This window comes from Pectinophora gossypiella, chromosome 15 (assembly GCF_024362695.1).
Source record: "Pectinophora gossypiella chromosome 15, ilPecGoss1.1, whole genome shotgun sequence".
NCBI lineage: Eukaryota > Metazoa > Arthropoda > Insecta > Lepidoptera > Gelechiidae > Pectinophora > Pectinophora gossypiella.
The window spans coordinates 10,969,724-10,993,035 of NC_065418.1; the positions used below are offsets into that span (position 1 = coordinate 10,969,724).

Genomic DNA, 23,312 nt, shown 5'->3' on the forward strand with positions numbered 1-23,312 from the left:
TCAAACGTCTAACTTGAGCGGTTTAGATTTTTCATACAAAAGGATTTCCCTTCACTACTCTGCTCCTATTGATTGTAGCGTGATGAAAAGTATACTATAACCTGTCCAGGAGTGTGAAGAATAATTGTACCAAGTTTCATTAAAATCCGTCCAGTAGTTTTTGTTTCTATAAGGAACATACAGACAGACAGACAGACAGACAGACAGACAAAAATTTTACTGATTGCATTTTTGGCATCAGTATCGACCACTTATCACCCCCTGATAGTTATTTTGAAAAAATATTTAATGTACAGAATTGACCTCTCTACAGATTTATTATAAGTATAGATGAAGTACTCTTAACCAACAACATATTTATATTTATATTTGAATAAAGATTAATATTATTATGTTGATACAACTTAAGCAAATTATTTCGACCAAATTTGGTACCATAAAAACGGTCATTGTGACTAAACCTTAAAAGATAGACATATGCCGTCGCGGACTTTTTTTTAGATCATGTATAGAGGAATAATTCTTTCATACATATTTTTTGTGTATCTTGAACCGTTTTCGCAGCGCACGCAAAGAAAGCCTTCAAAAATGAATAATTTTCCCCGTTTTTTACACATTTACCGCTCTGTCTTTGCTCCTATTGGCCATAGCGTAATGTTATTTAGCCTATAGCCTTCCTCGATAAATGGACTATCCAACAAAAAAAGAATTATTCAAATCGCACCAGTAGTTTCGGAGATTAGCGCGTTCAAACAAACAAACAAACAAACAAACTCTTCAGCTTTATAATATTAGTATAGATGTAACGAACATTTCGCATGCTTATTTAGTTAGTATAGTAACGTTGGCGATAATATACAAACCACACAAGTAAGGGCCTTGTTACATTACTCGATTCGTGAGGCACGATATATCATTTAGCCCAGGCGCGCACTACGAGTTTTTCGCCGCGCGGCAGAAAAGAGCAGCGGCACATCTCTGCCGTCAAGTGCGCGCAATACAATTTAAAACTGTTTGGTACAGAATTACAGTGCGACATTATGCCGCTGTTTTTTTCTGCCGCGCGGCGAAAAACTCGTAGTGCGCGGCTGACCTTACACCGCCTGATTCCGACGCATCGTGCTTGATGAATCGCATCATGTAGTAGGGCCTTCACTCTCTCCCTTTCTAGTATGTTAATGGTGCGTATGTATTGTGTTTGTATGCAAGCAGGAGAGATGGGCAGCCATGTGGAACTACGCAACGAACCGACTATCATACAACTGTTGTCACTTATCACTTCTTTTTTTTGGCGTGGTTTATTGTAGATTTGCCACGGATGACATTAACTACTTGGCCGGACTAATGGGGAGCGATGAGGGCTCTCACCCGGTACATAATTTAAGACAACAGGCCTGAGGGTGCCCAGTTGGGCGCGAACCTCGACTCAGGGCATTGTCTGAGAGGAAGAATATTTGAAAGAATTAATCGACCTAGTGGGTCGATAGCGATAAGTGCTGAACGAAGAAAATCGTCGACCACGCCAGCGGGTCGGTATCTGGGTTCTGAAGTGTTTGGTGTCGCGAGCTGATTGGCCGTCTCTATAGCTGGAGTAATCGGGTCGTCGGGATCATATATTACGTCCTTCGGACGCCGATACTGTTCAGTACCGTCCCTGAGCGGAATGTATTCGGAAGCCGCAACTACCAGGGGATTTGGTTGGTGCAGGGTAAAATCGAAAACTTATCACTTTGTGTCGTTTGTGATCATAGTGCGTTGCCTACGCACTTAATGGGGATACTATGACTGTTCAGTTTCTAGTGCACAGAGTAAACTGAACCTATACGGTCACGAGCATTAATATGTATACACTTCGGTACCATGTCACATTAACTTTTTTGACAAATTGAACTGTAAGTCTCACTAAATGTCAAATATGTTAGTGCGACAGAGTCCTAAAGTGGGTATATTATATTGCTCATGACTGTACACGGATTTGTTTGACCGAATCACAATTTGGCCAAATTGTGACAAATCCCGAAACAAATCCCGAGTGAAAAACCCAAGCTATCACTTTTAGGTTGGTAAGTACAAGAGGTCCGCATTCAAGCGGAAGGTAACCGCTTTTAAATAAATAGATATTGTAGAATAATATAGTAGATATACTTACTTACTTTGTTTTTTTGGGGTGACAAAGTCCTTTCGAATTTTAGCGTATCCTTCCGCAGACAATAATTGGGGAAAAGCCAATGCCCTAAGTGGTAAAGTAGGTATTTATAGTTTACTAGCTTTTGCCCGCGACTTCGTCCGCGTGGCGTGTTATAAAATAGAGATCTTTGTGTGTGTGGGAGTGCATCTAACTTATGCAGTTTAGATTTTTTTGATACAACATTTTTTTCCCGCTAACTCCCATTATTCAAAATACAGCCATAACTAAACTTTATAATATATGTATTTACTAAGGTATGCATGCATGCTAGATTGAAAATATCTACTCGTATCTTACGCAGTTTAGATTTTTTCATACAAATGTTTTTTCCTGTTAACTCCCGTTCCCGTGGGAAATCCTGTTGCAACTAAGCTTTAAGTTTACTAAGGTACTTGCATGCCAAATTCCAAGCGTCTAACTTAAGTGGTTTAGATTTTTCATACAAAAGGATTTTCCCGCTAATTCCCACCTCTACGGTACCTAAGCTACGTCCCTTCCAAATTTCAAGTGCCTACGTTTAGCCGTTAAGGCAGTGCGTTGATATGTCAGTCAGTCAGTTTCTCCTTTTATATATTTAGATGCTTTGTAGCTCACATATATTAATAACTTAAAATAATGCAAAGTAATCTATATCATAATAAATATCACTCGTTTCGTAGCTACCTACGCACTAAAACGAATAATTACCTACATAGTTATAGCCGGATACATTCGAGATAGTAGTGTTTCTGACAAAATACTCTAGTATTAATGTTGGTAGACTGTTGCATTTGAATATTTTGAATATTTATTTTGGAATGCAAGAAGGTAGTATTATTCCTTATTCTATGATACAGATTACGTGAAAGTAAACATATTATGTAATGTATTTCACTTGCTGTTTTTGTTTGAAGGAATAGTACGCAATGCGCACCTCAGCTATACAAATATTTGAATATTTTAACATTGCTTAACCTTTTCTCTGTATGAATAGGTTGTAATATATTCCATACAAAACATAAACTTTTCCTATGATGCTTATCTAAGAGGAAAAGGATTATACCTGTGAGTCTAAAAAAGCCACATTGAAGCAATTTAACAAAACAATACTGGGGGACTAAAACGGCCACATCGAAGCAATTCATCTACAAAAGCAATATTGCAATTTGACATTGGCGCATATAAAAGTAAGTGCGCAATGCAAACAAATGTCAAAAAGCTTGTTTAAATGAATTGTTTCAGCAATATTGCTTGTTTGGATGAATTGTTTCAATGTGGCCTTTGTAACTTCTCTGGGCTGTGTCAGTCATAGAACTAGAAACAAAATATGCAGGGCGGCTCGCTTGTTCCGCTTTCCTGGTTCTGTGTGCTAAAAGGGTAGAGTTATTCTTCTCCTATCGTGTGGGTTATGAGGTGGATTGCCAACCCCATCAACCCTGGTGTCAGGGTTACTATTGAGCCGCCAAAGGCCCCTGACATGGCTCATGTAACGACTACTTACTTATATACATCAGTAAGTAGTAACCGGGACCAACGGTTTAACGTGCCTTCCGATGCAGGGATCATCTTTCTTTCGGACAATCAGGTGATCAGTCTCCGTGATCCAGTGGTTTGAGCATTGGGATCACGATCTGGGGCCTGTTTAATAAAACTTACAATTGTAAATTACAATGACAATTTGAAGTACATTGCGGAGTGTGTGATCACTAATATTTTGCAGTTTCATATTAGCTACGTAATGAACACCAAAAAGTGTTTTATGAAACAGGCCCCTTTAGAGAGTTATTGGTATCTAAAGATAAAATATGTTACATGACACACAAATCATCTCAAGTATCATCATCTTTGGCAGATGATTTAAAGAGTGTTTTTGTGACAAGTACTTTTTACGGAACAGACGAAGCACAACTTTATCATATCAGAACCCCTCTACAATATCTTTTGTAATGAATGAATAAATAAAAAAAAAAAAAAAAAACCTGTGTACCAAGAACACATTTAGTTTACTCCAATCGTACCAAAGAACGTATACCTAAGTTGAGCACAGCCGGCGTTTGAAAACCAAAACAATGCAATGTACAGAATTTTCCGTAAACGCACTTGTCTCTACCTCTACATTTTCCACTATGTGAACTCTTCTCGTTACAACCACAAAAGGTCACATACATTGCGTTCTTTGGAGCTTCAACTTAGCTGAGGATTACATTTAATTCATCGATGGATGCAGTCGTATTTATTAAGTACGATGTTCTGATAAGATTGTAATTCATTTGGTAGTGGTTGTTTATATTTGACTTTATTTAGTGTCGGTTCGACAAGCGACGCGGTCGCACGCTCGCATTGACGGTCTGTTTTCAAATATCCGTGTTGTTTTTTGTCTTTATAACTTTTAAAAGTGTTTTGTTTTTAAAAGTAAGTTGCCTTTGAATGTTTTATGATTATGCCAAACAGTTTTATAAAGCTTCGTATTTAAAATTAAGGAGAACTATTATGTCAACACACAGCTGGTACTTGATTACGTGATATAGTTAGATAGTCGGCGTCAGTGTATGTATATAAGTATATACTATATCCTTTAATTATTATTCTTCCAGCATGTTTCTACGGGTACGTGATGTTTTGTTTTGATTATGACGTAAAGCCGGCGATTGCTTAGTCCTTGAAACGTTGTATCATAACAAAGTTGTAAATTGTGTGAATGTGCCAAGCCCTCAAACAAGTTGGATATTGCGTAAATTGAGCTAAGTTTGTTTGCATTTGACTTGGTTATACGTACAGAAATCGGTCTTCTTCTTCTATCGTGTGGGTTGTGAGTTGGATTACCAACCTCAGCAACCCTGGTATCAGGGTTATTATGGAGCCGCCAAAGGCCCCTGACATGACTCAACCAACGGCTTAACGTGCCTTCCGTAGCACGGATTCGGACAATCAGGTGATCAATCGGATATTTTTAATTACGATGATGTGTTTCTACTAATTTGTAGGTACCTGTTGATTTTATTGATTTTATTTGGTTATTGTTGAAATCTGTCTAATAAATTGTTTTTGATGAAGAAGAATATAAAGTCTATTTACACACAAAAATACTCACTATTAATTTAAATAAAAGCAAAACTACACTTGTCAGTATTACTTACTAATAAACTAGGTATAAAAGTTGGAATAACTTTTATCAACTGTCCTCTTTAAATAGATTTTAAGGCCAACGCTCAAGCCACTGGACAACGGCCTCCGTGGACCAGTGGTTTGAGCGTTGTGCTCACGATCCGGAGGTCCCGGATTCAAATCCCGGTAGGGACACATCACGAAAATCAAAAAAAGTTTGGTTATAGGACATTACAGGCTGATCACCTCATTGTTCGAAAGAAAGATCTGTGCTTCGGAAGGCACGTTAAACCGTTGGTCCCGGTTACTACTAACTGATGTAAGTTAGTAGTCGTTTCATGAGATGTCAGGGGCCTTTGGCGGCTCAATAGTAACCCTGACACCAGGGTTGATGGGGTTGGTAATCCAGCTCACAACCCACACGATAGAAGAATAGATTTTAAGTAGGTAGGTATCTTGTTTATTTGTCAAAGAACTTGTCCGTCTCACTGCGGTGTGCTCAAATAAAACAAGTTTTTTTTATTACATTGTTGGTACGTCTGTACGTCACACGCTTGAAAGACTGCTGCTGCTGTTTACATTCATTTTAGCAATTCATTCGCGCGTTTTTTTTAGGTACTGGGCTTCATTTATGTAGGTACAAAACTAGTGGTTACCTGCGACTCCATATGCATATCGTCACCTTGTAGTAAAAACCATGGTATAAGAATGCCTGTTTTATAAAACTTACAATTGTAAATTACAATGACAATTTGGTGTTCATTACGTAGCTAATATGCAACTGCAAAATATTCGTGATCACACTCTCCGCAATGTACATCAAATTGTCATTGTAATTTACAATTGTAAGTTTTATGAAACAGGCCCATAAAAAATAAATATGAGAGTCTAATTTTTTAACACCTACTGTTATTGTAAAAGGCGGTTATACGTACCAAATATGTAGGATTGTTAACAAATTATCTTCACTATCAGAATCGTGTTATGACTGATAAGAAATTAGGTACTCATGGACTAAACTATTGAACTTTGATCGAACAATACTTGTTTTATAAATACTTGATTTTAGTTAACGTAAACCTATTTAATATAGGTAGGTACTTTGCTACGTGACTTTAGACACATTTTTAGAGGTACCTAACTAGGTAGAGGAAGAACTAGGGGCAGAAGGCAAGAGGGAAACCACTACTCTATATTTCCCTAAAAAGCAGCATAACAAGAGCGTGGCTCTTAAATCTTCTTCTTCCTATCGTGTGGGATCTCGCAGGTAACCACTAGTTTTGTATCGTGTGGGTGAATAATTATGTACCTACCCGAGTAATGAGAAAATAGGTAATTATCACGTTAAATCTCTACAGCGCCATCTATATTATTTGTGGGGAACGAAGCCTGGAAAGTCCTTCATTACGGAATTAAATCGCCGTAAAGAAAGGTGAGATAAAGATAACTATTAAGGAATCATTCCAAAATGTATTTAAAACTGCTGTTGTACTTATAAACTGCGTACATTGCGATTTACCGGTTGTTGCACCCGTCATGTATGCTACTGAGTCCAAGGGCCTTTTATGGCTATTTATAAACTCCTTACTCATGATAAAAAGACACTTGATACTCTTTGCTGTTTAGCAATAAGGCCACATATTGGGTTTATTTGTATTCGTATATTTATGTCCTTTGTATATGTCGTTGTGCAATAAAGTATTATTGATTAATTGATAAACACGCCTCTCATGTCCAAATGTATTATATTATTATATGATCTGTGGTTCCGATCTTAAATTAAATTAAATTGAGGAGCCCGGTGGCGCAGCGGTAATCGCGCTCGGTCTGCGATTGTTGAAGTATAGCAACTTTCGCAAAGGCCGGTCATAGGATGGGTGACCACAAAAAAAAAAGTTTTCATCTCGAGCTCCTCCGTGCTTCGGAAGGCACGTTAAGCCGTTGGTCGCGGCTGCATTAGCAGTCGTTAATAACCATCAATCCGCACTGGGCCCGCGTGATGGTTTAAGGCTCGATCTCCCTATCCATCCATAGGGAAGGCCCGTGCCCCAGCAGTGGGGACGTTAATGGGCTGATGATGATCTGTGGTTCCGATATGTAAACAGCCTATACGTTCCTCTGCTGGCCACAGGCCTCCCCTCGATTAACCGGACAGGGTATGGTGGTCCATACGGTTCTCTCGTTACTGCATTTGGTCCCACGAAACATTGGAGTACAGGCTCATCTGTACTTTGCCAGACAATCTGGTGACTCAAGCTAGCAATGTTCTAGCGCACCCCGGACACTTCATCCAAAAAAACCCTCGTTTTACACAGCCACTACACATTGACGTTATCGTACACGCGCATCTGTGTATGTGACATCTGTCTCCCTACGATTGAAGACTAAATTAAGAAGGGGGCTTAAGTAAAGTGACCGTTCTATACGTAGTATTATTCATCTATGGTTCTAGTCAAACAAAGGACAATCTCAGGAAGTCAGTGTCTTGGACCAACCTCATCAACATAAACGGTGGTTGGTATTCCACCTCACGACCCACACGATAAGAAGAGAGAAGAAGAGTGTCTTGGACCGAACCCGGATTTCCAGATCGTGAGCCCAATGCTCTAAACACTAAATGAAGTCTAGATAATACATAAAATAAAATATATTTTGTTTGGTTAAGTAACAGTCAAGTCAGATATAGAATTAATATACAATATTTTGCAAAATATCGGACTAGGTCAGGCTGTGGACAATTTCATAACAATATTTGTTTGTTTTCAAGGTTTGTCGTCGCTATTTAATGTGTTTCTTGAAGTTATAAGATTAATATTTTAAACCATAATTCTGCACCCTAAAAGTTATTCAGTTTTGTACGGATATTTGACAAATTCACGCAAAGTATGTGATTCTGGCCAATGTTACCGGCGTAAAAAAATGCTGCCAGTTTTTTTCATATTTATTAAACTAGCTTTTGCCCGCGACTTCGTCCGCGTGGCGTGTTATGAAAGAGAGATCTTTGTGTGTGTATATCAAATTTCAAGCATCTAACTTATGCAGTTTAGATTTTTTCATACAATTTTTTTTCCCGCTAACTCCCATTTTTCAAAATACAGCCATAACAGTAAACTTTATATTTACCAAGGTATGCATGCATGCTAGATTGAAAACATCTATCTTACGCGGTTTCGATTTTTTCATACAAATGTTTTTTCCCGCTAACTCCCGTTTCCGTGGGAATTTTGCAATATCCTGTTGCAACTAAGCTTTAAGTTAACTAAGGTACCTGCATGCCAAATTTCAAGCGTCTAACTTAAGCGGTTTAGATTTTTCATACAAAAGGATTTTCCCGCTAATTCCCGTTCCCGTGGGAATTTCGGGAATTCCTTTCTTAGTGCACCTCTACTGTACCTAAGCTACGTCCCTTCCAAATATCAAGTGCCTACGTTTAGCCGTTTAAGCTGTGCGTTGATATGTCAGTCAGTCAGTTTCTCCTTTTATATATTTAGAAGATAATAGTACCAAAAACAGTATTATCTATCTCTATCGTACCTATTGTCCATTATTGAAAATATTTTATCGGGATTGGCTGAATACTAACTAGCTTTGTTTTTAGATGCCGTGTCGCATTTACATTATCTATTGCAATTAGCCGACTTTTAAAGAGCTGTTTTTATCACAATTTATTCTTGTGATTGTGTAACAATAATCTTATCTGAGACTTTATTTTAATTACAGGTATTACCTCAATCAAGTGTCGCGGTGCAACAAGACAACACTACACAATGGCGTCAAAAAATCTCATCACTTTACAAAGAACTTTGAAAACTTTACAAAGTACTACAAAGTGTACTAGCGTGCAAGTTAGAAAGAACAGTAATTGGACCCAGGATAAGATAGTGAAGTCGCCATTTAAGAATATTGAAATACCAAACTGTACTTTGTTTGATTATGTGTGGCAGAATTTGGAAAGATGGCCGGAACGAACGCTATCTGTAAGTACATACTTACCTTTCTATCAGCTTGCAGGGTGTGTGCTTCAAGGTGTAACATGGAGACATTATACATGTGATCGTAAACATCGATAAAGTTTTCTGAAGAGCTAAGTTTGCGTCTAAAGCCAGCCTAAAAGAATACGCTTCGTGCGGCGAATTCAAACATTCTGCGGTGTATAAGAGCGTTCATGCAGGAGCGTTGCCACGCGAATATCTAACTTGGTGATTTCAAAGTCAGGATAAAAAGACATTGTTAGGAGAGCTTGTCTAACCTTCGGCTATATCGTCACTTACCAATTATTTATGATTAAACGAAAATATAGTCATTGGTCCCGATTCCTGCAGACACCTCCTAATTGTACTTCAAGTTATACCAGATTATACCTGTCATTTTCTTATCCGGCGAAAAAGAAAGGGACGGATCATTCACAGCTCTTAATTTTAGGAAGAATGAGCAAATGAATGAATAACCCGGGCGAATCAAAAAGGTATCTCGCTGGTATGCAAACCATTTGACGTGTGCTGTCAACATAATTCTGTCGGGTCATTGGGCAATGTAAAATTTTTAGACGGTTGTTTTAGATTTGTTCTTAAAATTGACGTGTGTTCCATAAATGTTATGCTTGTCGATTACCCGTCCCTTTCCTTTTCGGCGGATAAGAAAATGACAGATATAACTTAAAATCAAATTAGATGGTGTTTACAGGAATTAGCACAATTATCTTCCTGCGTTTATCCCACTCTAAATCGGGTCGGCACAAAATGTATTTATAACATCATCACTAATTTAAGAGCACGCTCTTGTAGGTGTAGCATCCTTCTTGCTACTTTTTAGGGAAAAATAATAAATAAAAATATTTTTAGTATATATGGATTATATTAAATTGAGTATTTATTAATATATGTACGTATAGTATAGAGTATTTATTATATTAACTTTAGTTTTACTTTTAGGTATTTATTTATTTATTTTTTGTTGCACCATCCCGCATCCAAGTTGTAAATGTTTGTTTCCTCTTGTTGGTTGCCTGGAAGAAATTGCTCTAGAGCAATAAGGCCGCCCAAATTGTACTGTATTCATGTGTTATGTCTGATTGTTGAAATTCTAGTTCTGTGCAATAAAGTATATTTGATTGATTTGATTGATTGATTGAAAAATAGAGCAGAGGTTTCCCTCTTGCCTTTTGCTTCTTCTTGCTTCTGAGTGGTTTTCTTCTTGATTATTTCTTCCTCTTTCATTCGCTTCTGTCAGTTGTCATCTCAGTACTCACACCTTTTGCATAATCCATCCACACTTTTTCGGGCGTTCCCTACCTCTTTATCCATCCACATTAATACCTAGTCAAAACTTTCCTCATAATATGCTTTTCATCTCTCCTCATTACATACCATGCTAACCTGTTGCTTCTTAATTGCTCACTAACCGGCGCTACTTTCAGACTTCCTCTTATATACATAACATAAAACATAACTAGCCTATATATGTCCCACTGCTGGGCACAGGCCTCCCCTCAATCAACCGGAGGGGGTATGGAGCATACTCCACCACGCTCCTCCAGTGCGGGTTGGTGTAGGTATTTTTACGGCTAATAGCCGGGACCAACGGCTTAACGTGCCCTCCGAAGCAGGGAATCAACTTATTTTTCAGACAATCAGGTGATTCATGCCTGTATTGTCCTTACCAAACAAAGGACAGTCTCACAAAGTGATTTCGACAATGTCCCCATCGGGAATCGAACCCGGACGTCCAGATCGTGAGCCTAACCACTCTAACCACTAGACCAGTCACCAGTCTCTGTCAGGCTGTTCCTGAGGCTGCTCCTCTTAAATATATATTCATGGTATATTCATTCCTAATCTTGTCCATTCTGGTTGCACTACACATTCATCTTCTTCTTCCTCTATCGTGTGGATTGTGAGGTGGATTACCAACCCCGTCAACCCTGGTGTCAGGGTTACTACTGAGCCGCGAAAGGCCCCTGACATGACTATATCAGTAAGTAGTAACCGGGACCAACGGCTTAACGTGCCTTCCGAAGCACGGATCATCTTACTTTTTGGACAATCAGGTCATCAGCCTGTAATGTCCTAACTAAACTAGGGATCACAGAGTGATTTTTGTGATATGTCCCCACAGGGATTAGAACCCGGGACCTTCGGATTGTGAGCACAACGCTCAACTGGATCAGGACGAGGAAGCATTTGCAAATTAAAATATGGTAATCTAAAATTAATCTAATATAGCCTATAAGATCCCTGGTCCCTCCCCTCGTCACGCATTGGGTTTGCCTCATGACGAGTATAGGCGTCGTGGTATAACTCGAAAATGTAGTAATAAATAGAAAAATAATCTAACTTGTTAAAGGTGTGCGCAGTGACAGGCCGAGGGTACACCTACGAGCAGGCGTTCACACTATCCAGTGCCTTTGCGGCGAATCTTCGGAAGAAGTTCAAGATCCGGGACGGAGACACGGTCTCTGTCATGCTGCCCAACATTCCAGACTTCCCACTGGTGGCAACCGGGATCCTGGAGGCTGGTGGCGTCATCTCCACCATCAATCCAGTTTACACTGCAAGTAAGTTCATATTTGGAATCTGATTTTGAATTTCGAATAATAGTTACTACGTATAGAAAGGCATGAGTATGGAATATTTATGACCCAAAAATATGAATGTTACTCAAATTGTACGTTGTAGTATTAAGGAGGTTGGAGTATATAACAGTGTTTTGGCTTTTCCTTTGTCCAGGGAAGCTAAAGCACTATATCGATTAGTTAGGGGGGTTTAAAACTGCGATAATTTATCGGCTCAACCTGCTATCTTTTTCTATATGTAGTTGTTACAGAGCGACATAGTCAGTAGTGACTAAGCTCTTTAAATAAAGATTAAAAAAAAATTAATAGGCTAGTTTCCAACTAGTCCAATTGAGCCATGTCAGGGGCCTTTGGCGGCTTAATAGTAACCCTGACACCAGGACTGATGGGGTTGGTAATCCACTTCACAACCCACACCATAGAAGAACTAGTCCAATCAGTTACTTTTTACTAAACGTCAAAGCACGAAATTCCTATTAAAAAGTACACTGTGACGTATTACATTTTTCTTTATTAAAAATTATAAATAAGTTAAAAAATAAATTTTTAGAAAGAAAACGTTTTTTGGCACCTTTAGATCAGTCTTTATTTAGTAATCAGAATTTAATAATTTATCTTTGACCTAAGAAACTACCCAATTGTAGTAAATTCGGATTCAATGGTTTACCTGTTAAAATTCGAGCCTGTGACCTTAAGATGCAAGTCACGCGTTCACCCAACTGAGATATCTATCACGGTATTTTTTAAGTAAATAAGATGATAACCGTCATTAGCGTATTTTCAGCATTACAAACTAACAAGGAAAATTACACCTTATATATAATTTAATCTTTGTTATTAATAAGCATCACGCGTATATAGCTATACAATATCAAATGGAATTTTCTGTCGCAAAATTCATGTTTTTTTTAGTTTTTATTAAATGATAATTCCACTTGATATTAACTCAGAAATACTCAGAATAATGAGCGGAATCATCCCTCTCAGTATTCGTTACCATGTCACTAACACCCCTTACATATAGTGTTAGTGACAATATAAAAAATACTGAGGGAGATGATTCAGACCATGATTCTGAGTTGATATCAAGTGGAATTTCTTGTCAGAAAATTCATGTTTTTTTTTTATTTATTTCAATTCCATACTTTTGCGACCCAAAATTCCACTTGATATAAACTCAGAATCATGGTCTGAATTAACCTCAAAGTTTTCGTTACGATGTCACTAACACTCTGTATAGGCAGGCTAATGCCATGTTATGTGTTGTTATTAATCTTCTTCTATCGTGTGGGTTGTGAGGTGGATTACCAACCCCGTCAACCCTGGTGTCAGGGTTACTATTGAACCGCAAAAGGTCCCTGTCGTTACATGGCTTATGTAACGACTACTAACTTGCATCAGTAAGTAGTAACCGGGACCAACGGCTTAACGTGCCTTCCGAAGCACGGATCATCTTACTTTCGGATAATCACGTGATCAGACTGTATTGTCCTAACCAAACTAGGGATCACAAAGTGATTTTCGTGATATGTCCCCACCGGGATTTGAACCCGGCACCTCCAGAGCCCAACGCTCAACCACTGGACCACGGAGGCCGTTATTAATAAGTTAGTTATACTTACTTATAACCTACGTTGACCGAGACAAGCGTGCATTCATCATTCATGCGTGTCTCATTCACATATTGACCCCACTCTCATGTGTATTGTCACTTGCTTATCGAGGTTGTTATCAAAATACCTACTGGTTTCATAACACGTTGTGAATGGCTGCTAAATTAAACAGAAGAATCGATTCAATATTTTCTGGTCAGGTAAAAACATCCACTTTTCGTATGAAATCTATCTTAATTGATATGAAGAAGACGAATCCTATGCTCAGATACTCTGTCTATCTTATTACATACCGGGAAAAATCGGCCTCCATAGTCCAGTGGTTCAGCGTTGGGCTCACGACCCTAAGGTCCCAAGTTCGAATCCCGGTGGTTTGGTCAGGACATTACAGGCTGATCACACGATTGTTCGAAAGTAAGATGCCCCGTGCTTCGGAAGGCACGTTAAGCCGTTGGTTTCAGTTATAGTTATATATACTGATGTAAGTACGTAGTCGTTACATGAGCCATGTCAGGGGTATCAATAATAACATTGACACCAGGGTTGTTGAGTTTGGTTAACTACCTCACAAGCCATACAATAGAAAAGAGTAGAAGCGGGCAAAATAAGCATGGACAGAAACTAAATAGCGGTTTGTGTATTTGCAGTTATGCTGTAGGTGGAAGTTAAAAATAGAAGTTTATTTAGGACAGAATAGATAGTGGAACAAGCTGCATGTGTCAACAGACAGATAAAAACTAAAAACACCATGTCGAAATGTAACATTGAAAACGATAAAAGTAAAAACACTTGATCCTAATCATGACGCGAATACCTAACCTGTACATAGTGAAAAACAATAACAATATTGATTATATAATATTATATAACACAATATTGATTCAACAATGAGTCAAAACGATAAGAAATTAGGCGCTAGTGTTTTAATTGTCAAACAAAGTTGTAGATTTACTTGAACATATTTAGATCAAAAAGTTATTTCATGTTATGGATAGTGAATGTTGGGTATGGCAGAAGAAGCATGAAAGTAGGATTAATGCCGTAGAAATTAGGTCTTTACGTAGCATCTGCTGTGTTAAGTGATAGAGTAGGAGAGAGATGTGGTGGAAAAGACGATATAGTGAAAGTGATTGAGAAGGGAATGTTAAGTTGGTTTGGACACGTAGAGCGGATGAAGGATAATAGGATTACGAAAGCGATATATAAAGCGAAGGTTGATGGTAGGGCTGGCAGAGGAAGACCTTAGAAGGACGCATATTGACCAAATTGGAGATGTCCTTAGAAAAGGTTTAGTACGGTTTACTCTAAACAGGCGTTCGTGTATGAAATGATTGATGAATGTGGAGGAACCAAGAGAAGTGTGTCAGGATCGAAGCAAATGTAATTCCATAGACCTGGGTAACGGTGGAGAATAAGCGTGAGTTTATGTATGTATGTATGTTGATGTTATGAGCGATAGGCTGATCCCTTATAACGATAAAGTTCATTATATCCATCTTAAGACTTCTAAGATCGTTCTTCTTCTTGGATACGGATGGTATAAGCTGAACTGAAATGGTGTCAAATAAAAAAGTGCTGGAAAGAGTTGAAGAAAAGAGAACCATATTGAAGACTATAGAGAACCGGAGAGGAAATATGATTGGCCACCTGATACGACACGATTCATTTATAACAAACATTATAGAAGGAAAAATTGAAGAGAAGAGAGGAAGGGGTAGACCTAGGATAACATTTATGAAACAAATAAAAGAGAAGGTGCAGGTCGTGTCGTATCGGGAGGTGAAGGTTTTGGCGGGAAGAAGAGAGGAACGGCGATTACTCCACCGACAAGAGCGTAGCTCTTAAATAGAGAGAGAGAAGACTTCTTATTGACAGTGGCTGCAAGTTGTCTTTTATCAAGTCGGCATTATGACTCGCGGGTGTCAGAAACATTATGCATGTACGTGTTGATGCTAGAAATCCTTAAAAAAAGATTACGACTAAATTACTACAAAGAAATATCAAAACAAAGTAAGAGAAGAAACGGTTTTGTTGCTAACCCATCTGTGTTTTGACAAATCATTTGTCAAACTTGTTGTTTACTAAAGCTTATCCAAATCCGACGCACTTGAAAATGTTTCTTGTCATATTATAGTTATAAACATTTGGACTGTTTTCCAAAGATCAAGTCAATGAAATATTTACTTGATTTTGTGAAATGGGTGAATAAAATGAATACGTATGTGAATAAAAGCATACTTAGTATTCAACTCTACAAATGTTTAATATCATACTTAGGGCACAGGTCCTAACTTACTGGTACAATCAGGATGGTCATTTAGTTAGTTAGCTAATTACTTACCCAACAACAGGTAAATGAATACCTTTAAGAAGATACATGAACTACCACTATGGCAGCTCAATTAGGTAAACATGTTATTTCGGTTTTACGTCATACTCGATGTCATCTATTTGACGAGATAATTTTATCTTAGAATTTATGTACATATTGATTTGTAAATCATTTACTACTTTTTCACACAAAATTTATTTAGATATACTTACTGACGTTTCAAAGACACGGACCACACTTATAAGTGTTATGTCGTTATGTATATTTAGGATTATATTATTTACCAATTTAGACCAATTTCTTTCTCAAATTGGTCTAAATTGGTATATAATATAATAAAATCTATGCGATTTTTATCGATCAGACACGATTTATCCACATAATATTTGCAGTGTATATTTGTACATCTGACGTACTGTTATGTTAGGACACACCCACAAGAACGATTAGCACTTTTAGCATGTCAGATGTCATAATCTCGTCGATTCTCATAGTTGGCAAACCATGATTAGCTATGCATTATGTACATATCTTGATCGTGTAATATATTGAGAAAGCAGGATACTATACTTAAGCCTCCATCGTCTAAATTATGATTTATTTCAGAGTTATGTTTTATTTAACTTAAGCTAGAGTATTATCTAGAATATTTTCCGATATTTTTATCTCGAGTCGATCTGGAGTTCCCCAATATTCCTTAACTGTTTTAGTACTTCATGGACCATACATTGATTTGAAAAGAAAATTGAAATTTATTGATATCGAAAGAATTTCAAAAACAGAATTTGAAGTTAACTATTTTAAATTGAGAAAAAATATGATGCAAGAGTTTGTCAAAAGGTACGACTACGTGACTACTTACTGTAAACATTGAAACGAGTGGGACAAATTGATGTTAATTGACTAACTGCTTAAAACATTGAGACAATAAAATGTTAATGACACTGGAAATTTAACGAAACAATCACCACAGAAAGATTCTACTCGTGACGAGTTACAAATCAAAACTCGCGAAAAGATAACTTATAGCGAACCATGATAGTCACTTACAGGTTATAGCAGATCCAGGGGGTTCAAAAGGCCACATGGAAGCAATTTATCTAAAAATAGCTATATCGTTTTTAACATTGCGAACTAACTTTTATATTATTTACATATGTCAGTGGATGAATTGTTGCAATGAGACATTTTATTTTATTTCAGAAAGTTATTAACCCCCAGGAGCCTTCCGCATCAAATGCGCTTTCAGAATTATAATCTCTATTGATAAAATATATTTGTTTTGTATATTTGTATACGTACTATTAGTCGATTTTTAATACAGCATCTAACTTTCTGATTTGCAACATCAGTCGACGTTTATTCGTAAAAATCTGCAAATAAAGCAGATTTTATAGCAAAAGCTAATAAGCTAGTCAAGTTTCATTACATGCCTTGCATTCGTGATACTAAATCGTACCTTTTCCAAATTTCAGATGAAATCCAGCGTCAACTATTGATGAGCAAAGCAAAAATCGTAGTGACGACTCCAGAACTTGCTAAAGTCGTTAAAGAAGCCTTGAAGCTCGCCAAATTAGACCTTAAAATTATCGTGGTGAGAACCAATGGAGAATCAGCTCCCGAAGGCACTGTACTCTTTAGTGAATTGAGTGAAGATGTACATATTGACAAATCTTGCCTAAAAGAAGTTAGAAGAAGTCCTAATGACATCAGCTTTCTACCATATTCTAGTGGCACCACTGGTCTTCCTAAAGGCGTGGAACTGTCTAATAAAAACATTATTGCGAACTGTGAGCAGATTAACGAGAACGAAATTAGGAGTCATAACGAAACGACAGGTGAGTTTCTAGATTTATAAGGGTTTTTTGGAAAGGCTTATTGTATTTATCCTTAGATTAGTATTTATTGAAAATAATCAGGAGAATAATCTTTAGATAAAAAGCGAGAAAAGCGATATCATCGAATCAAAATTTACTACATCATGCTGATGACTAGGGGCAGTAATTGCGGTTATGAATCGATGACTGTGTAACGAGTTGACATTAAAGCCAGATCTCCACTAGCGATATTTGGCGAAACGTCGACTAGTGATCACGAGGCTTTAATTGACACAGTTGAGCGGCATCAGCGTGTTTATATACCTGATGGCCCCGATTCCTGCAGACACCGCCTAATTTTATTTTAAGTTATATCCGTCATTTTCATATCCGTCGAAAAGGAAAGGGACGGATGATTCACAGCTCTTAATTTTAGGAAGAATGAGTAAATGAATGAATAACCCGGGCGAATCAAAAGGTACGTCGCTGGTATGCAATCCGTTTGACGTGCTGTCTACTTAACTGTGTCGGGTTATTGACGGATGTAAAATTTTTAGACGGTTAGTTTAGATTTGTGCTTAAAATTGACGTGTGTTCCATAAATTTTATGCTTGTTGATTACCCGTCCCTTTCCTTTTCGGCGGATAAGAAAATGACAGATATAACTTAAAATAAAATTAGATGGTATTTACAGGAATTAGCACCATTATCTATTCAAAGTACCTAATAGAAAATTAAGTCACCATCTGAAATTTTCACGCAGATAACTATGCATCGGAATGAAATGATAATTCGTAAAAATATTACTTTCAGCGACTCACCAAGACGCGGTAATGTCAGTGTTGCCATTCTACCACATCTACGGGGCAACAGTCATCATGTTCCACAAGATGTCGCAGGGTGTAAAGCTGGTAACCCTGCCGAAATTGCAGCCCGATGTCTTCCTCCAGGGGTTGGAGAAGCACAAGACCAATGTCCTGTTCGTTGCTCCACCACTAGGTATGTTATTAGATTTTCATTTTTTTTGACTGTGTCATAGATGACATACTCACTAGGTGATTTTCGAAGTGTCTCCATCGCGAATCGAACCCGGACCTCCAAATATTGAACGACTAGACGCAGTAGTTTAATCCTCTCATTTTTTAAATGTGATGATTGCGTAAAACAAAAAATCTAAATATATTGAAATATAATCACTAATTGTACTGAACTAGTCATTCAGTCTACATTAGCAGTCGTTAATAACCATCAATCCGCACTGGGCCCGCGTGATGGTTTAAGGCCCGATCTCCCTATCCATCCATAGGGAAGGCCCGTGCCCCAGCAGTGGGGACGTTAATGGGCTGATGATGATGATGATGAGTCATTCAGTCTAATAATACGTATACAATAACTGCTACCATAGCAGCTATCATGGTTTTTATTATCAATTAACTTAATCCGCAAAGTTGGTACCATGTATTCTGATGTTTATCATAGCAATTTACACACAATACGATGTTTAACTCTTCCGTGACCCGTTCATAATTGAAATATACAACTTGGACACTAACTGCTGTACATTGATGTTGATTGTGCAACCACTGACTTAATAACTTACCCCATCGGGGGTACAGGCGTATTTCTATGCTATGTTATGTATTATTTTATTTACTTCTCTCCTGGAGATCTAAGTTTGAAACATTTCGAAAAACGACAAGAATAGGATTGAAAAGTAAATAAATACCTAGGTGAAGGAAACATCGTGAGAAAACCCACATTCCCAAGAAATTCGTCTTGAAAGTATGTGATTTAACCCGTATTGGGATGGTTTTCCCTTTGCGAGTTGGAAGGTCAGACAGGCTGTCGTTTCTATGAAAAACCGGACCAGTTGAATTTTCAGTTTAGGTAAGCCGACCCTGTCAAAAACAGATTAACGCTAGTGAGATGATGATTGGAAACTAAATAAATACTTGAATATCGATGATATTTCCAGTATTGCTGATGGCAACACACCCGGCCGCGACGCCGGAGACTTACAGACACCTGGAGCTGGTCATCAACGGAGCTGCCCCTCTGACCGCTGCCGATGCTGAGAAATTCTTGGCTAAAGCGCAGGTACTTTTTATATACATAAAATTCCAAGAACGACTGAAACGTCGGTGAACAAAATAATAAGGTGATATATTGCAGTTATACCTCGTAAAGGCCCGTTGCAATAAATAAATTACATCTATAATTATGGGCAGAGTCACAAGAAATCAATGGGGCAACCCAGCCACCCGCTATATTCGTTCTAAGATGGAGATGACGAACCGTATGGTATCAGGCGCAGATTTCTCATTTATCTGTGGTGCCAGGTGGTCAGTCTAACACTCAAATAGATCTGATAGTCCATCTACTTCCGTGGTAGAAGCAAAGTCCTTTAAATCTTTCCTTTACAACTTCCAGCGTAAAATAGACTTCAGGCAAGGCTATGGTCTTACGGAAACGTCGCCAGTTGTGGCGCTGTCGCCAAAAGGCTTGGAGCGCTACGGTAGCGTGGGACCAGCTCTACCCAGTACTGAGCTCAAGATCGTTGACGGAAACTTGAAGAACTTAGGACCTAATGAGGTTTGTATGATAACTTCTTCAGTATAGATTGACACACGTAGTTTGGTGTGGAGTACAGCCCTCATCAAATACTGAATTCTTTTTTCGAAGTGATTAATGTTGCAGGCTTCGACTAATAAATGACCAGGTGCTTATATTGCGAAAAGTCGAGAAGAGTGGATGAATCATGGGTAGGCCTTTGCTCACCAGTGGGATCAAGTAGACAGCATTGCTGAGTCCATTGGTCAAGTGCTTAGACCATGTTGGCAAGGATTAGATATTACAATTACTTAATTGCTAGTTTTCAAGGATTCCAGTTAGCATGCATCGAGTCTCTCTCTGGAAAGTATTTAATGTTAAAGTTGTTGAGGTGTGGAACTTCAGTATTATGCAATATACTGATGTCGGACTTCTGTGAATCGCTATGATGATTTCAAAAGTAGCCTAAATACGAAATAGTTTTTATTCAAAGTCAATTCTTCTTTCAGACTGGTGAACTTCTGGTGAGAGGTCCCCAGGTGATGCGAGGTTATAGTGACAACCCTCAAGCTAATGCCGAAGTGTTTACAGTGGATGGATGGTTCAGAACCGGGGATTTGGCAGTCATTGATGATGACGGCTTTGTGACTATTGCTGACAGACTGAAGGAGCTTATCAAGGTTTGATTTTTAACTATACGTATGTTTTTGTTCTTTAACAGTATTTTATTACAAAGTATGATAGAAAAGGGATTAGTGAATGTCTAGAAGGATGCTAAAATAAATAAATTGAAATTTTGTTCAGGAAATGGATTGTAACTATTCATAATTAAAAAATCGTGATTTGCATAACGTTGTACCTTTTGTAAGGTATTGAATGATTAGCTATAAATAGAAAAAGAAGGAAACAGTAGACTACTTATATTGAATGGGGCACCATAAATAATACATTGTAATCATAACTACCTCATTTTCTAAAAAAAAAATCGCCACAAAACTAAAGGCATGTTTAAGTCAGTTGAGTATGCCAGTTTCAGCACCTTGTTCCCTTTTAAATTCCAGGTGAAAGGCTACCAGGTGCCTCCAGCAGAATTAGAAGGAGTTCTTCGTGAACATCCCGCAGTTTGTGATGCAGCAGTGGTCGGAGTTCCACATCCGAAGACCGGAGAGGTTCCCAAAGCATTCGTGGTCTTGAAACAAGGACAGAAAGTCCAAGAGAACGATATCACAGAATTTGTCAAAGAAAGAGTAGCACCGTTTAAAAGAATAGAGAACGTAACGTTCTTAGAGAGCATTCCTAAGAATTCTTCAGGGAAGATAATGAGGAAGGAATTGAAAGAAAAGTATTGTAATTAGATGTTATTGTAGTATATCGTTCACGTACTAGTACAGAAGTAGAAGGCACAGTCAGGGCACTACAAATGATGCATTGTGTTAAGGCACTGATCGCACTAGGCAACAGTTGCTTTACAGTTGGTTGCGGAATCATGATACTTAATAGATAATTATTTCATAATTATAAAGTCAAATTATCATCGTAAAAGCATAGCCCAATTTATATGGCGTGTATAGGCCAAAGGAACTTATAAGTGTGCTAATAGTAAATCCTATTAATGAGTTACTAAATGCAGGTAGTTATTATTTCATAAGATCCCATTGAACAAAGGAGAGACAGTTTAAGCCGCTTATGAGAGACTTTCTATGCGACGTTCCTCAAAAATAATATAGATGGCGCTGTATGTAATATTTTCCTTCGTTTAACTTTCTAATTTCATGGATAACAGACATAATTATATTATGCATTTTTTATCTTTGGTTTTGGTTATAAATGATGACCATTTTTATTACTCCCAGGCACAATCACAATACATCTTCCACCCAGTATTATTCTCATCAAAATAAATAGAAGCTATATAGGTAACAACGTAACGGACATAATGTGATCCAAATATCAAGCAACAATTATTTTTATATATGCTTCTGCCATAACATTGTATTTTTGAATAAATTATGTACCCGAGTAATGAGAAAGTAGGTAATTATCACGTTAAACCTCGACAGAGCCATCTATATTATTTTTGGGGATGCATTCTCATTGGTACAAATTAATATGATAACAATCACTTAAATAGTAGCGGTGTTATGTTTTGGTACCATGGTTTATAGACTTTGAGAGATTTTGCGTCACTTTGCAAAAAACTCTTCAACAGTGCAATCTAATATGAAAACAAATAAGTAAGTCACAGTAATAGCGTTTTTTGTCCCGTATATAACACAACAAAATTCGTGTATAAATTGTGTGATGTTTGGCTCTAGTACGTGAAATATATTGTTATCTAGTTGATACATGCAAGTTATGGCAACGTTGTTATGTACAAAAAGTTATGAATAAGTATAATGTTATGGGATGTAAGTATAATCGACTGAGTGAGTATAATCACTGTAAATAAAAGTGTATTTTCAAATATTATTGTTATTGTTATAAAAAAAAAATACAAAAATATATTATTTTTACAGTTGTATTGTATGGTATAATTATTTTTTATTGAATATTGTACATTACATCGGAATATATGGAAGTAAATGATAAAGAATAATGTTAAAATCTGTATAATTTAGTAAGTAAGCCGACGTCTATAGTATGTATAATATTTTTGTATGATTATATTAAAAATATATTTGGTGACGTTATTTTTTATTTTATTTTTGTGTACAGTGTGAGTGAAGCCAGGGGTATAGCAGATACCTGCTATTAGTCAGTCTTGAGTCTAACCTAATCTGAAGCGTATATTCTAAGAAAGATTTGATTCTTTTCATTCTAATTTCTCGTCTTAGAACCGGACGCCATGAAAGTGATACATAATAAGGCATTTCTTTAACACGAGACACTAGTGTGTCTTGATCTACTTCCATCATGTGGGTTATGAGGTGGATTACCAACCTCATCAACCCGACGATGTAGCCGAGGTTAGCGGCCAACTGGGCACTCTACCTCTTGGCCTGTTACCTTAAGTTTTGTACCGGGTGCGGTGAGACCCCATTTGTCCGGCTAAGTAGTTAATGCCATCTGCGGCAAATCTACCATAAGTTATATAAAAAAAAAAGTTTCCCCATGTCGCAATGATCTTCTCCTATCGTGCGGGTTGTGAGGGGAACTA

At 37.6% G+C, this 23,312-nt stretch overlaps 1 protein-coding gene across 2 annotated transcripts; it reads left to right on the plus strand.

Moving 5' to 3' along the window:
* The first annotated feature begins 4,462 nt into the window (after window positions 1–4,462).
* LOC126373308 (uncharacterized) lies at window positions 4,463–22,845 on the plus strand. 2 transcript variants are annotated; one of them, XM_050019413.1, is made up of 9 exons: window positions 4,463–4,579; window positions 8,993–9,249; window positions 11,615–11,825; window positions 17,264–17,626; window positions 18,419–18,604; window positions 19,581–19,702; window positions 20,036–20,197; window positions 20,665–20,835; window positions 21,217–22,845. In XM_050019413.1, exons 2-9 carry the CDS (start codon window positions 9,040–9,042, stop codon window positions 21,508–21,510), a joined length of 1,719 nt encoding a protein of 572 aa, XP_049875370.1. In that variant the 5' UTR covers window positions 4,463–4,579; window positions 8,993–9,039; the 3' UTR covers window positions 21,511–22,845. The 2 variants fall into 2 exon arrangements, with proteins under 2 accessions (XP_049875370.1, XP_049875369.1); XM_050019412.1 differs by lacking the exon at window positions 4,463–4,579 and adding an exon at window positions 4,691–4,714.
* Window positions 22,846–23,312: the final 467 nt, after the last annotated feature.